We start from the raw sequence: 15,700 nt of genomic DNA, 5'->3' as shown, positions 1-15,700 counted from the left end.
TGCTTGGTCTTGGGTTTGTGACTGGTCAGACTTGGTACAATAATTTAATCTTATGGCACCTGTAGGACTGTATTCAAGCTTGATGTGTTTAGGATAACAGCAACCCTGTTCTTTAGCCAGTCAGAGCCCCAAGTCTAAAAGCCAGACAAAGGAAAAACGGGGGGGGGGGGCGGGGGTGGCAGACAAGGGGGAAGATAAACACCGTCTCTAACAATAAAGAAACATAATTTTCTTGTCCACTAGGAATAACAGAACACATTTCTCCAGAAGATACTCTTTGAGGGTCTGATCTTTCTGTGAATCTCCAGTTCAGTGATGAATAATATCTCTAGCCCTAACCACCAGTTGCAAACTAGCCAAGGATTTCACTTACATTTGCCTCCCGTGTTGCTTCTGGGCAGGACATAGGACAGGTTACCCCCAGCAGAGAACCTGCCACCATTGTAAGCGTTCTCAAGGTATAATTCAAGTGAACTCAAGAGGAAAATTAGCCCAGAGACAGCGCCTGTGGCCAAAACCTCAGGCAGAAGTGGAGTCACATCAGTCCATAGCTGTACAGCAAGCTACTCTGCATCTTCCTGCCTTGTTTTCTCCCCTGTGAAATGGGGATTAAAATACTCATCTGTCTTACAAACATGATTAAACATAGGTTGAAAGAAGGCCCTGCAAAAACCTTGAAAACTCTGAGAATGGTGGTCCTGTTCGCTTAAGGCAGGATCTGGTCTGGACACTGACCTCCAAAGAGAAGGATGTAACTGGGCCAACGTGCTCACAGCCGAGCCCACAGTACGCCACGGCAGTGCAGGCATGGGAGAAGGGAGAACACGGAGGTGAGGCAAGAAATACTTAATTTGGTTTATTTGCTAAAGACATCACGTACTGGCTTCAAAAGCAAAACCCGATGGAAAACCCGAATGGTAATGAAAAGCTGCCAACACTGTTTTGTCGGGGTGTTTGGGTGCCAAAAAAAAAAAAAAAAAAAAAATAGCCAAACTCCCCTCCCCAGCCAGTACCCAAAGCCCAGCCCGGGCCCCCTCGCCTTCTGGAGGGCGGCCCAGCGCTCCCTTGCTCGCGGCGGGGAAGAAGGGAGAAGGGAGGGCAGCCCTTGGCCGGGCACGGTGACCCTGCACAGAGAGCGCACACACACGCACAGAGACAAACACACGTGTGGGCTGCGCACACACCACACACCCCCGCAGCTGATGCTGGAAACCAACCGCGGCACAGCCCCCACCGGCAAAACCCACGTCCCGGGCCAAAAAAGGGGCGCCGCGGCGGAGAGCACGACGCGCCTCCTCCTCGTATTTCCTCCCCCGCCCACTTCCAGCGGCGGAGGGGCTCGCTGCCGCCACCGGCTGCCGCCCGGGATGGAAAGTTGTAGCCGCGGCGGGATGCGCGGCGCGGCGGTGAGTTTCCCCGGCGGCGCCGGGGCGCGGCGGGCCGGGCGGGCGGGGGCGCGGGGAAGCCCGTCCGGGCGGGCGGCAGGGAGGAACCTCCGGGATCTCCGCGTCAGCCCCGTCTCTCTGCGTGTCCGTCCGAGTGTGTGTGTGTGTGTGTGTGTGTGTGTGTGTGTGTGTGTGTGCGCGCGCTCCCGGCCGTGCCGGTGCCCCGGGGACCGGGCCCTGCCAGGGGGGAGCGCGACGCGCACCGCGCAGCGCCCCGAGCGGCGGCGGCTCCGGCCGTCGGGGGGAGCGGTGCCTCGTGCCCTGCCGAGCGGGGACCCCCCCTTGAGGAGACCCCCGGGAGCCGCGGCGGCGAGGTGGCCCTCCTCCCCCCGCCTCGGGGGCAAGAGTAGGGGCCGGGGCGGTGGACGGCGGTGCCCGGGGGGTCCCACCGGTGAGAAGGGGGAGGAGAAAGAAGTAGAAGAGGAGGAGGAGGAGGAGGCAGTGGGGCAGGAGCGGCCCCCCGGCGCGCCGGCCGAGCCTCCCCCACCGGGCCGCGAGGAAACCCCCTCGGTGACCCCTCCCCCGACCCGGGGAGGGGGCGGGACCGGGAGACCCGGTGACGTCACTGCTCCGGCCGGGCTTCCTGCAATAGAAAGTGAGAGAAGGTAAAACACCCCCCGCCCCCCCGCGCTCCCCCCGACGGTGACCGGGGCGCCGGGGGGAGGGGCGGGGCGGGGCGGGCCCGGCGGGGAGCGCGGCTCTCCCCGAGGGGACCCCGGCGGATGCGCCGAACCCGCCCGTCTTCCCTCCCTCCCTCCCCCGCCGGGCCCGCCCCTCCTCTCCCGCCTGCCAGGGGAGGCTCCCGGCCCCCCCCCCCCCGCCCCCCCGCATTGTGTCCCACCCCCCCCCCGTCCACCGCCCCACGGCCGAGGGGCAGGGCCGCGATGGGGGCTCCCGAGTGGGACGTGGGGGATGGGGCTCCCGGAGGAGGGGTCTGCTGCCGCGGGGGGCGGGCGCGGCCGGGGGCCGGGGGGCTGCGGAGCGGGGCCGTGCCGGGGGGCGGCGCCTTGGCCGGCCCGGGGGGACGGTGCATGGAGGAGGGGTGGGTGCCGCCGCCGGGCTCTGTGTGTGCGTGTGTGTGCGGGCGCGGTGGCGGCTGTGGCGGCGGCGCTGGGTCATGTTTGTGTTTGAGGTTGTCAAGTGAAGGAGGCTCCCGGCCCCCTCGCTCCCCCCCGCTCTTTCTCCCTCCCTCCCTCCTTCTCCCTCCCGCCGCCGCCGCCGCCGCCGCGCAGGGGTCGCCGCGCTCCCCGCCGCTGCCGCCGCCATCAGCCGCCGCGCCGGCCCCTCCGCCAGGTTTGCAGCGGGCCCCGGGGGGGGCGGGAGGGGGCTCGGGAGGCGCTGCGGGGACGGGGGGTGCGGGGCGGGACGGCTGTCCCCCGCCGCCCCCCTCGGCGTGGAGCCGCGGTAGCCACAACACAATGTGTCTGTCCTCCGCCGGCGGCTGGGGGGGAACGGGCGGGCGGGGACGGGGAGGACCGCAGGCCCCGGATCCCCCCCCCCCCCCAACCCACCGCGCTCCGCCGCGGCCCCTCCGGGACGCTCGGGGACTCCGCGCTCCGGCTGCGCCCGCTCGCCCGCGGTGCCCCCGGGGGTGCCGGTGAGCCTCGGCTCCCGGTGGGTTTGTCCGGGCGGCCCCCCCCTCCGCCCCGGGTCTGCAGCCGGGGTTTCGGGGGCACTGGGAGGCGCGGAGCCCCGGCCCGGCCGCTCTCGGCCCCGCCGCCGTCCCCGCTGGGTGCCGGGCCGCGGCCGCCCCCCGTTCCTCTCCCCCCTTCCCCCCGCACCCCCCCGCGGCATGTGTGCAGCGCTTTGTTCGGTGCGGCGTTGCAGAGGGGTTTTCCCAGGCTCCTCCCTCTTTATTCATTCATGGATTTTTTTTGCCTCCCTCCTTTCCCCTTCCTTTCCCTTCGCAGTCCCGCTCGTGAATACCGGCGGCTCCCCGGGCCCCGGGACGAGATGCCTCCCGCCCCGCTCTCCCATTTTTGGGTGGATACGGGGGGATGTGACCGCCCCGATCGCAAAGGCCCATTTCTCCCTCTCCCCTTCCTTTTTTTTTTTTTTTTTTTTTTTTTTCTCCTTGTTCAAGCGAGGGATGGACTGACTTTTGGCGTGGGTTCTGCCCGGTGTTTCCGCCGTGGCTCTCACACGGCCGTCTCTCCCCCGAAGGAGAGGGTCCTGCTGGCCAGCGGGAAAGCTTGGTGGCATTAAAACGTCAGTAGGATGTCATTTGTGCTGCATGGAATTGTCGGGAAGGGCTCTCAATTTACCGAGACCCCGGGGGATTTCTAACTCTCGCTCCAAATAACTTGTGTAAAGAAGTGACGGTGTTTATTAGCGTCTTCAAAAACCTCAGCTCAGCCCCAGGGACTTTCCCGGTCCCCGCAGAGGAAAGGGGGACTGGGGCTCGGGGAGTACTGGTTGCTTCAAGCCATCCAGCCACTTTTCTCCATTTCCAGTTTGTGCCTGAGACCTGGAAAATGGACCTGTTAGCATAAGGTTTTATTTAATTTCTAAATATTTCTGTTCTGCTTGCAGATAAAGTGGTATGAGTTAACAGCTTGACAGGCACTGTACTCCGTTTTGGATTTTTTCCTTCAACATGCAGTAATACCCTAGTGAAGAATCATTTAGTCAGAATAACGTTTTCCAGCTTTCCTTTGTGTCAGTTGCAGTAATTTTTTTCCCTCCTTTTTTTCTCCTGTTTGGGTCTTTTTATGCAGCAACAGACACAAAAGAAACATTAAAAAATTATGGTTATATTCCTCAACAGTATGTAGACCGAAGGGGTGGTTGCAAGTAGTCTATTTTAATTTGGTTTGAATTAAATTTTCACAAAAACATGGTTGCCTTGAGAAACAATATAAGCGCCCCTAAATTAATGCTTACAACAAATACTAAAAATTCTACATCCTTCCTCCTTCGAGTGGCTGTCCTTAATCAGTTTGCCTGTATTAGGGGCCATTCCAAAGTTCATATAGTTTTAAAAGAATTCTTCCTAGTGTTTACTTAAAAGAAAAATCTGTTAACATGAAGTAGTATTGCTATAAAAAGAACAGAACCTTGTTATTTTAAAATTTTGTTTAGAAGGAAAAGTGTAATGACACCAGTTATTTTCCTTTTTAAGTTCTTGTGCGTAAGTAGTTTTCCATAGGTCTTTGAGTAGATTTCACATCCTATATCAGAAACTGAACAAAATGCTTATTGAGCTGTTAGCAATTGCTTAGAATGTTTGAAAAGTAGGAAAGTGCAGGTAGGTCAAGAGCTAGCGTGATCCTCTGCTGTACACTGATATTTTGGCAGAAACATCCCATGGGGAATTCTTCCAAACTTACACCTTCCATGTAAGGATTCTGTAGGTAATGTTACAAATAGGATGATGCTTCGTGTGTTTGCCCTCCCCTCTGTACTTCCCCCACCCGAAGCTGAAGATCTGTATCTGAAAGCCTGATGCCAAATTTTGTTTAATTTTTTGGATTTGCTTGCATGAGGCAAGGGTTGTTGGAAGATGTTTTCTGGCTTGAAAACAGCTGACAAATGTGGAAAAGTGTTTTCGTTTTCTCATGCTTCCTGAGTAATCCTAAAAGGAGTTCCAGCCTCACGTGGTTTTCTTAAGATACTGGAACACTTGACTCCATAAAACCTGTTGGGGAACCCATTCAGTGCAGGTTGTGCAGCCCCAGTGGGAGCTGCAGGTTGAGCTCTGGGTGGCGGGAGCCCGGGGCAAGAGGCTGGGAAGTGGTGCCGACCCTTTGCACAACAAAGGGCGCTCACGTCTGTGGCCCTGCCAGGGGACCAGGGACACAGCAGGAGCCCAGGACTCAGCTGGAAAACTCCAGACTATGGCACGAATAAGACTGGGAGGGTGTAAAAACCCGGGGTGTCTTTGAGGATTCCTCCTCTGAGGCACCAGCTTGGGCTGTTACTCTGGTGTGGCACCATGAAAAAATTGCCTAAAGGGACCAGAGGTCTGAGACTCTGCTGTGGGAAACCTGTATTGAGCTGGCAAGGAAATCTTGGCTGACTGTGTGAGAGTGGAGAGAGTCAAGCCCACTGTGAAGAGACTTTGGTCCCACCAGTGTAACTCTGGTGGTCAGAGTGTGACTGCCACAGTGGCTCCTGGGCTGTCAGACAGGAAAGTTTCCTAACCAAATAATAGGTGCAGAAATATTTCTTGCTAATTTCTATAGTCATTTGAGGATGAAAGAGATCAGATAGGTATCTTTGTTTTTCTTATTGATGCCTACATCTCATAACTTTCCCTCTCTGTCTTTTTCAGCGTATGGATTAACTGAGCCCTTTGACAAGTTTATGGAGCTGCCATCTCTCTGTTTCCTGTACCTTCTGTTTCTGAGAGGAAAGTGGTGCATGAGATTAGAGGAAAATGCCTCGGACAAAGCAGATACATCCCAGAAATCTAAGAGGTATGTCACTCTCAATTGAGAAGGAAAAGCTCTTGGGAAACTCCGTTGCAGTTTCAATTATGAGGTTAAAGGAATATGTGTTTAAGAAGTTGGTTTTGTTCCAAAAGTAGTTTGTAAGCTGGTTTTAGATGTCCATGAGACTGCTCTAATTTTCACAGGGAAATAACTGGAATATGTCCTTATCCCAGCAGTTTGTGTACTTGACAGCATTCTTGATATTCTCCAGCTTACAGCAATAGCCAGCATGAACTTCGAAAATGCAAAGGAAGAAGCAGTTTCCTTATCAGAGAATTTACAGTTGAAATACAGGGGGAGGTGGGAAAAGGGTGTGACGTGGCAGAACTTGACATCTGGCAGCCGGTAGTTGTTTTTCTTCAATACTTTTCAGTGTGGCTTGCTTTTGAGGGGATCAAAATCTCCTGCCATGGATGGCTTCTCACTGTTTATCCATCACCTGTCACCCTTGCTACCTTGAGCATTGCTAGGTTTGACCTTGGTCTCCTCGCTCTCCTGCTTTTGCACAGCCACACAGTAGCTTGGCTATAAGGAGCGAGCAGACAAGAAACCTGCTCTGCAAACTGGCAAGCTTACATGTCCTGGCATTTCCTTGAACAAAATCCCAGTGCACTTTACCAAGCCCATACGAATGTCAGGAATCTGATCCTATGGATATTTGTTACTGCCTTGGTAGAAGTGGCCCTAGAGGAATTAAATGAGAGGAAAAATGCAGGTCAGTTGACATCCATGTTGAAGAACACGCTTCTGTCCCCACCCTTTTACCCAGCTTTTGGGAGAACATGCTTCCACCTGTGCCCTTACATGTAGCTGTCATCAGCTTTTTTCAGGTTAGTTTTACAATTGCAGTGTGGAAGCATCCCTTCAAAAAAAAGCCATTACAGAACCACAAACACCATCATAAGGCTTTAGGGCCGGGAACAGCATTTGATTCTGGTTTTAACTTTTTTATGTCAAAACACAGCAAACATCCTCATGTGTCTCAGTTAGTTTACAGTTAAGAGTCTCTCAAGGGCTTGTGCATACAGCTGTATCTGAGACCTCATGTTTGCAGATTGTTGTCATTGCTACCACTAACAATCTCTGCTGGAGAAGACATTGTCTTTATTCAGGAAGTGCTGAGTAGCATTTTGGTATGATGGATAAATCTCTCTCACAGATCAGGAATTTAACATTTCTCCTTCTTGCTGGATGTGAAGTAATAAATCAGCTGAGTTTTTCATATTGCTGCTTACCAAGTTGCTGACATAACTGAGCTTATGTTTTCTGATCAAATAGGAGAGTGATCTAATTTTAGTACTCTGACTGATATGTACTCTTGTATTGCTTGAAACTTAATAGGAGTTAAATCTGTTGTAAAGCTCTCTATTCACTTAAATAAATAATCTAATTAAAGTCTTAATTGTGTAAGACATTAGTTGTCTTTTTCCCCTTGCATAATTTCTCCAGTCATTTAGCTTTTATCAACCCTGTTACAGCAGTTTTCATCAGTTCCTATTTTTCTACAGCTAATGGAGTTCTTGAATGAATTGAGATGGGTTAAATGTTGAGAAAGGAAACAGCAGTATACAGCAAGCCCATAGTTAGAAATTATGTTGGAACAGCTAAATGATTGTCAAAACTATACAGGTTGCTGAAAACTTCAACACCTTGTGAGCATATATGGCTACTGTCATGGGTTGTTAGAGGTGAAGTGACGTGAAAAATCAGTTTACTTCTCATTAGTTATTTCCATTTTATTTCCACACTATTTCCATTTCTAGTCTAGATAATAAAGAAAACTGGATTTCACTTTCTTTAGTCATTTTATCTGTCCCTGAGAGCATTGCAGAAGATACTTGTTTGAACCCTCAGTTTTTGCTGGAACTTGGGGAAATTGAAAGGTTTCACAGGTTGTTTTCTGACAGCTTATTTTTGCAAAGTTAGACACATCTTACTTAAATTGGTACGATTAATTAGTCTTTAAAACTTTTAAAAATGGGTGGTTTAGCATGTGCTTTAATCCACGGTAATTAGAATTGATGATATCTTAAGTGTGCAAAAAAGCATAGATGTATATGGTTGAAGGTGAAACTCAGCAAACTTGGCAACCACAAAAAATATGTTCTGTAACATTTGAAAGACGAAGGTGTAAGTTTAAGTAACCTGTATTTTTACAGGTTTTTAGGTTAAAAGCTATTTTTAAGTTGTCTAAACCTGATTGTCACCTTTTGTACTCTGTACAGAGAACATTCCATGGCCTTACCTGGCTTCTCCTTCCCTGCTGCCAGCTCCTCTCGTTGCCCCATAGCAATCAAATTGGCAACAGCTTTAACTAGACTTGCTCTGAGCCCATCAATGTTTAACTTTTTTGGGGATCACTGTTGAAAAACCCTTGAGACTCTTTATGCTGTTGTGCGTTGGATGAGTTATTTGGGTTGCCCTTGCAGTCCAAATCAGCCTGGAGAATAAATAACCAAGTCCAAGAACCTAAAGTATTTTTTCCCTTAAAAAAAACCCAACACAATCCCTCTCTCCCTGCCTGCCAAGAAAATGCATGTGAGAAAAACCACCATAGAGATCCCCCCCCAAACTCCCATTAGTTAATTTGAGGTTTGCTGCAGTGTAGGAATAAGTTTTGAAGGATTTAATATTGTCTGTGTTTACTGTAAGCAACCTTATTGTCTGGGGAAAATAAAGTAACATTGTTTAATATAGAGAGCTAAATTTAAGATTTTGTCAGGAAACCTTAAGGCTCTTTGTGTCATGGCTTGGTTTTGCTCATTTTGTATATTCTGGGAGATCTGACAGCCTTTGGCAGAAAAGCAGTGGTCCTAAATTGTTAGGATCAGTGAAGGGCCCTAATATTCTGAAGATTTTACTGTCTTTTATCCTGAAGATTTCACTGTCTGCTTATAAAAGTGTCAATATAATGCTGTACTGACCTGATTTTACAGTAGGAAAAGAAACCTACAGAAGTAAAATGGGGTATGGGAAGCATTATTTTGCAAATAAAAACTCATCTAATTAGTTCGCCATTTGTTTTCATGAATGTATTAGTGACATGGCTTTGATGCCTGTTTGCATCTGAATGAGCATGTTGAATTTGAAGGTACCAATAGGATATGTGCTGTGCTGCCCTTGTTTCATCAGGTTATTTTGTCACATCAGCCTTCCCTGCTTCTCACTGAAAATCCCTCCCTAAGGTGAAACATGTTGCCATCACCAGCAGGCTGCTTTGGTAAGAGGAGACATGCACAGTGTCAGATTTAGTCCCCTAACCAGCTTAACATAATGACCCTGCTTGTCATTCCCAGCAGTGGGGCTGAGTGTCTAAAATTTGAGAGAAATTACAGTTTCCCAGGTCTCAAAGAAAGACATGGGTTGGATGCATGGAAGTTCTGGAGAGTGTTTACTAGTGTCAGAGGTGGAGACCAAAGGTATGCCTGGGAAAAGCCTGGCATGGGTTGTCCATCAGTGATGTGACTGAAGCTGGGTTCATAGGCGGATGTTCCTGATGTTGTCTTAGTCTTTTAAGTGTTAAGGGTGTGTATTGTGTTGCTAATCAAAATCATCATCATTCCTTCTTCAGAAAACAAAGAGGAAAATATTTGCAAAAGAGGAAAATACCTTGCTCAGATACCCAGAGGTCTAATTTTCTTATTTTTCTTTACCATTTTAGCTCACTTAAACTAACAAAGACTCCTTTGCATGTGGCTGCACCCTATATTTACATGGCTGATTGATCCACATGTGTAACAAAACATTTCATGGAAACTGTAATGTATTCCCAGAAGTACAGTTACATTAGAGAATCGTGCTTTTGGCAGGGCTGAATGGGCTTGGTTTGTTGTCAGGTAGTTGTGAGGCTATGGAAGGAAAAACAACTCATGTTTTTTTTACTTAGAAGTACCCAATTGCAGAGTTTAAAATGAAAAGTTTTGTTTGTACACTGTAGCACTGTGCTGTGATTCACCAAAACAAAACTGTAACAAATATTTTGAATTTTGTCTCTTTCTAGATAAACTTTCTGTTACTTTTTCAGAAGACAAGTTGTTGCTGTTTTTCCTTCTCAAGTATTTCTCTTTGGAAACAATGGGAGACAGGCCCATAATGTTCAATTGCCACTTCAGAATCTTTTAGTGCTTTGCACTTGATAAGGAAATGCAAGTATAATATGAGTAACTTTGCTGAATAGGTTGATAGCTTTGCAGTAATCTGAAAAGCATGCTTAAGTTTGTTGAAAAGCTGTGTATGTTATGGCCTTAAAATGTCCAGAAGAGCTGGGCATCTCCTGCTTCTCAAGTGTGAATTAGCAAAGTCTCTTTGTGTTGCTTTAGGATTGTAGTGTGCTTTTAGTGCTGAAATTGTTCTGTCTACATTGAAAGCTGACAGATTGAAATTCCTTATTAGTGTTGGTTGTGTAGTCTCTGTAAGTTATGAATAGATTGGTGTGCTGTGCTTTATTCATGGTTTTCATCAAATGACTCAATAAAAACACTGAGTTTTCTCAAGGCTTGCTTCTAGAATTTGTGCTTGCTTGAGTCAAAAGAAGTGTAAAAACACATGTGACTTTTGGGTATTGGTATTGTTTCTGAGACAAAAATGATGCACTAATTTAGGATGTTCCAGAGGGGCTGCTGGTGCAGTCTTAGTTCATCTGAAGTGCTGGTGGTCTGCACTCTGTGGCTTACCTGTGGGTGTCTGTAAAGATGTTGCATATGTGTCTAGTCTAAGTTTCTGGAGCAAGAGTGAGACATAGGCAGAACAAGAAATCAGAGTTTTGACTTGGTTATTTCGCTACAGAAATATCCCGTGATTTTACAGCAGTTTTTTTTTTTTTGTATATCAGATAATTTTGTATAATTTCTTCTACAAACAAAATCTGAGCTCCAGACATCTCCCATGAGGGTAGAGAGAATGCATGGCTCTGTTGGTCTGTCACCAGCTGGAGTACCAGGAGATCCACCTGTAATGCAGTGAATAGACAGATCTCTTGTTGACCACAGAAGTACTCTCTTCCTGTGTGTCTTGAGTTTCTCATTTGGGATGTGGAAGGATAATGGTGCTTTTTTGTTTGTTTGTTTTGTTTTACTGGTTAAAGATGTAAGATATTTAGGCTGTGTCTTATGGTGTATGTGGTCCAGCATCTTGCAAATTAGATATCAATGTTCCTGCAGACCTTAAATTCTATTACAATGTGAATCATGACTGAATGTCCCACGTACTGCATGGTGTGAGAAAGGCTATGTTTGAAGCTGCAATTTGCCACCTTTTCCCATCACCTCTAATACCTCCTGTCTCATGCTGCCATGTTCCTAGATTTGATCATGTGTTTTCAGCAGGGTGTAGACCTATTCACAGGATGTCTGGGGTCTTGCGTCAGTAGCCACAGTTGATGGACAAAAGCCTGTTGAGAGTGGATTGCAAGATGGGAAGGAATAGTAAGGTGGATAACACTGGTCACTGTTGCCTTGAGACAGCTGTGTTGAATTTCTGCCTCTTCTACTGAGTTTCTTGTGTTGAGACTGAGAGATTCTGTTACACCAAGCCTTTGCAGCCACCCACTACTGGTGAGTGCTGCACTTTGCCTGACTTGAGATACCCAGGCACAAGTTACGAGTTTATGCAACCACAGTTGTTCCACTATAGTGACAGTTTGGTGGAAAATACTGCAAAAGTGCAAGGTACATTAAAAAAAAAAATCAAGGTCTTGGTGATGTAAGATCCAAAATTAGCCAACTCTTTTGGCACATCTTTTAATCTCTGTCTCTTAATCTTTATATGCCTCTGTTTTCTGCTGTAAACTGAAGATACCAGTACCACATCAGCTTTTAGTGACTCAGAAGCTGAAGTTGTTGGTGTTGTGAAGCAGACACTTGGTGGCTAAATAACGGAAAAGATGATGAAGAAACTGGTAGTAAACAGAGCCAAGCAGTGAGCACAGCTCAGTTTGTGCACTGGCTTCATTTGCGTAAACACCCTTGCTTTTGGCATCCTCCGACTTCTTGCTGCTTCACCTCAATCTTAACACACAATCTTAACATTTAAAAGGTATTATTAAAGCTTACTTCCTAGCTTCTAAAATACCAAACTAAAGACCCAAGAAATTCCACCATATCGTACCACAAACTTCTCCCATGAGTCATTGGTGTGTTTGGACCTCAACCTGCAGCATAGGTTTTTGTTGTGTGAGCTGAGCAGCGTGTGCTGGTGTGCCCTGCCTGGACCTGGCACGGGGCTCTGGAGAAAGGAATCTTTCTCTGGAGAAAGGAATCTGTCCCATCAGTGGGTGTTCAACATCATGTGTCAGAGTTTCATGCTGTTGCCGAGAAAGCCCCTGAAGCCAGGAAGGAATACTCACTGGTGGGAAAGGTCTTTGGAAAGGTGCCCCTTTAATGTAATTTCCCAGTTGGTTTTGAGACAGGCTTAAGCCATTGCTGCTGGAAAAGGAGGAGGTGTAGTGTCCTGCCTCCTGCCTGCCTTAGGTGCTTGTTCCCCATGCACGCTGCCCTTCTCACTTGTCTGTTTGCTGGCCCCACCACGGAAGAAGTAGTGGCACCCAGAGCAAGTTATACCACCCTCATTTGGGTTGGCTTTTTGGGCTGAGTTGGTTGTTTCCTGATGCTGCACACGCTTGCTGGAGCTGGAGCCAGTGACAGTGGAAGACAGGGAGAGAGCACAGAGTTGCCTTGAGCCTCGCTTGAACTCATGGTGAAACTGCGTTATAAGCCTCTATTTGCCATCTGTGAGCAGCAAGCTTTTTTGAGCTTCTTTAATTGCCCAAAAGCAGGTCTAGATTTTCATGAGGATAACAAGAGGTGTGTTCCCTGTTTCTGCTTGCTTTGCTTTGCTTTCCAGAACTCTCTTCCTCCTGACTCTTTCTCCAAACTTCACAAGTGATACAGCTTCCTTAGGCATGACTTGAAGAATTTTATTGTCCTGGTAAGCCAGCAGGAAACTGAACTGGTCTCAGCTGATACCTTGATAAAAAATAAAATAAAACACTCTCTAAAATTTGGTGTAGAACTTTCATTTAGAATGAAAAAAAAAATTGGTTAAGATTTAAGAAGTTTAAAAAGAGGTCCCAAAAACTAAACTTGATTGTAGCTGGCACTGACAGTTTTGAATATGTATTTATAGATTTTTGCGTTTGCATGCTAAATATTGGGAAAAGAAAATTGGGATAATACAAACAGAAACTGCTGGATATAGACCATGGTGAAAATAGATGCTTTCAGAGGGTGTTAAAAATAATGTTAAGGAGGAAGGTGTAAGAACGGTATTCCAGCTAACAGGATTCCAAAGATATGCCTGCAAGAATATTTATGAAAATATAAGAATGGAGGAAGGAGCTTAGTTCTGGTCTTTTGATTTCAGGAAACAACGTACTGTATTTTTATGTAGTAGAAAACCATTATAATTGTAGTTAGATATCAGGCTTGAGCTGTAAAGGAACGGTCAAGGATAATGTAAAAAAATTGAATTCTGTGGAAACAAAAATGTATCAGTGAACTGGGACTTGGAAGCTATAAGCTAGTTTAGATGTCTTTCAGAATACAGTGAAGTGGAAGCCGTGCATGTCTTTAATTCTGCCTCACTTTTACATCTGTATCTTCTTTATTGCTAATTGAGCGTGGAGTAGGAAATGCTACAGAATTTGACACTTGCTGAAGCAAGAACTCCAGCATGTTAGGAAGGTCATGAAGAAAATGGTAGTTGTGACAAGAGAAACAAAAAGTAAGATTTCAGCAGTTATTCTTTCAAGTATTTCTATTACAGCAGGAAGTTGACTTTGGGATGAAACTAAGACTAGTCTTTTGAGGCCGATAACAATTACATTTTCTAAGAACCAAGGTTTCTTACAGGCATTTAGAAGACTATGGCTTTTTGTTTAGTTTTCTGGGGTTTTCTTAAAATCCTTGCATCTCAGAATCGACGTTTGGGTTGCTGTGAGTGTGTATGTAAGGTAACTTTAAATGGGGGTAGGGTGTGTGTGTGTGTCTGTGTGTGTGTTTGTGAGTAAAAAAGCAAAGCAACAAATGGAAACCCAACAGCCACCACCAATATATAGCCATCTGAAATAAACATGTAAATAGCAAAATTCCAGAGAACCTTGGTTAAGAGAGCCTTCTTGTAGATTTATGGTCAACTACATCTTAAATATCTGCTTTGAAAAAGGCAAAGGCTTTGTGGTCTCATGTTTTCACAAATTGACTTCTTAGGGCTTCAGAGCTATCCAAGTTTTTCTGTTGACTCCTGACAGTATTTTCAGACTTTGAAGTTTTCAGTCCACTGGGTTTTGCAGTTGTAGTAGTGTTATTGCCCTGTCTTACATCCTGCCCAATAAACTGTCCAAGAACGTTGTTATCATTTAAAAATACCTCGTTCTAATTAATTCTCCTTAATAAAATGATACCAGAGGAGTTTGCAAGCACAGTAACTGTTTCCTTCAAACTTGCATCTGCCAGTGTTACTGTGCTTGAAAGGGCTTGTGTCCCAAATACTTTCCTGCTACTCCAGGTGAGGACTCTTGCCTGTGGAAAGAATTCCCTGTCCTTAGCTGGGCAGACAGGCATGCAGAACCTTGGGCAGGGAGCTCAGTAACAACACAGTTGTCTGTATGTTAGGTAGGAGCATCTGTTTGACCTAACCCTTTGCAAAATTGTTGAAAAGATGAGAACTACTTTTTTTCTAACCACAGTCAGTTGCTACTTTCAAAACAGTCACTCATAGCCCACCTTAATATAGTCAGGAAACTTTGCAAAATACTCCGTTTTGAGAGTTATTTTGTTCTGTTTTCAGTTGTTAATCCAGAAATTGTTCCCTTTCATGGTGTGGTGTGTATTTTGAGTTTCTTCTTATGATCAGATATTTTGATTTCAAATTGCAAACTGCTGCTTCCTAGAGCCACACATTTTCAGAGAGCTGGTTATACGAAGTTCCTAGGCTGGTTCATTCTTTGGTATGTTGGACTTCTGTGTTAAGTATTTTAGTTCAGTAATGGATTATGAGATTATGAAGAGAGAAATTGGGGCTCTTGGTTGGAAAAGTAAGATTCTCCTTGCTGTGTAAAAACAGATGAATAAACTGGACTTTAAGTTTCCAAATCACATGCGTTGGGCAAAGTGCAGTCTTCCCCACCACTTGTTTAAATGTATCATAACTCACAATATTTACATTAAGAGGAAGGAGGGGGGAAAATAAAACACCACAGCAGATTTTTGGAGCCTTCAGTAAAGCATTTGTGGGGAAAGTAGGGAATCTCTAGTTCAGTAGGTGAGGCAGTGCTGTTTGTTTTTAAATAAAAGCTTTTTAAATGCCTTTAAAGCTTCTCTCAGAATGAGGCTGCTCAGAGACTGTGCTAGCTTAGCAATTCCTGTATGACCTTTGGTGGCAGGCTGAAGGAGAAATGTCTTTGTAAGGATCCACAAGTTGTGAAAAGCAGAAGGAGGATTTTTGCTAAGGCAAAGTTGAAAAAGTCTCTGTACTTGAAAATTTAATTTTTGTCATATGCCTGTGGCCAATTCGGTAAACTCGATTTAACGTGTTTGATTACCAACAGAAACAGCAAGTAGAGAATGTGTGTTCATATTTTAAATACCCTGTGAACCCTGAATTCCTATGTGTTTAAAAGATAAGTTCCCAGCAAGTGCCCTTTGTAAATCCCAGGACAGACCTCTTGAGTTGAAACTGGGAAAGGTTTGGAATGAGCTGCAGGGAGGAAAAGCAGCGGTTCAGCAGGAGCCCATGGTGTAGTGTCGCTACAAAACAACTGTGTGTGTGTTCCTAGTTACCTATGAAATATGTGGCTTACTCCCTGCCAGCAGTGGTAGTCATGGA

At 46.5% G+C, this 15,700-nt stretch overlaps 1 protein-coding gene across 1 annotated transcript in view; it reads left to right on the top strand.

The window, feature by feature from the left end:
- Window positions 1–544: 544 nt before the first annotated feature.
- Window positions 545–15,700, top strand: part of HIVEP1 (HIVEP zinc finger 1) — a 121,603-nt gene continuing 106,447 nt past the window's right edge. The window contains exons 1-2 of the mRNA XM_062490807.1: window positions 545–1,406; window positions 5,719–5,863. Coding sequence (XP_062346791.1) covers window positions 5,824–5,863 — 40 coding nt within the window. The 5' untranslated portion in view covers window positions 545–1,406; window positions 5,719–5,823. The remainder of the gene's footprint in view (window positions 1,407–5,718; window positions 5,864–15,700) is intronic.

This window comes from Cinclus cinclus, chromosome 1, assembly GCF_963662255.1.
Source record: "Cinclus cinclus chromosome 1, bCinCin1.1, whole genome shotgun sequence".
NCBI lineage: Eukaryota > Metazoa > Chordata > Aves > Passeriformes > Cinclidae > Cinclus > Cinclus cinclus.
Note: the sequence above shows the minus strand (reverse complement) of the source record. Positions and strands in the feature narration are given on the sequence as shown.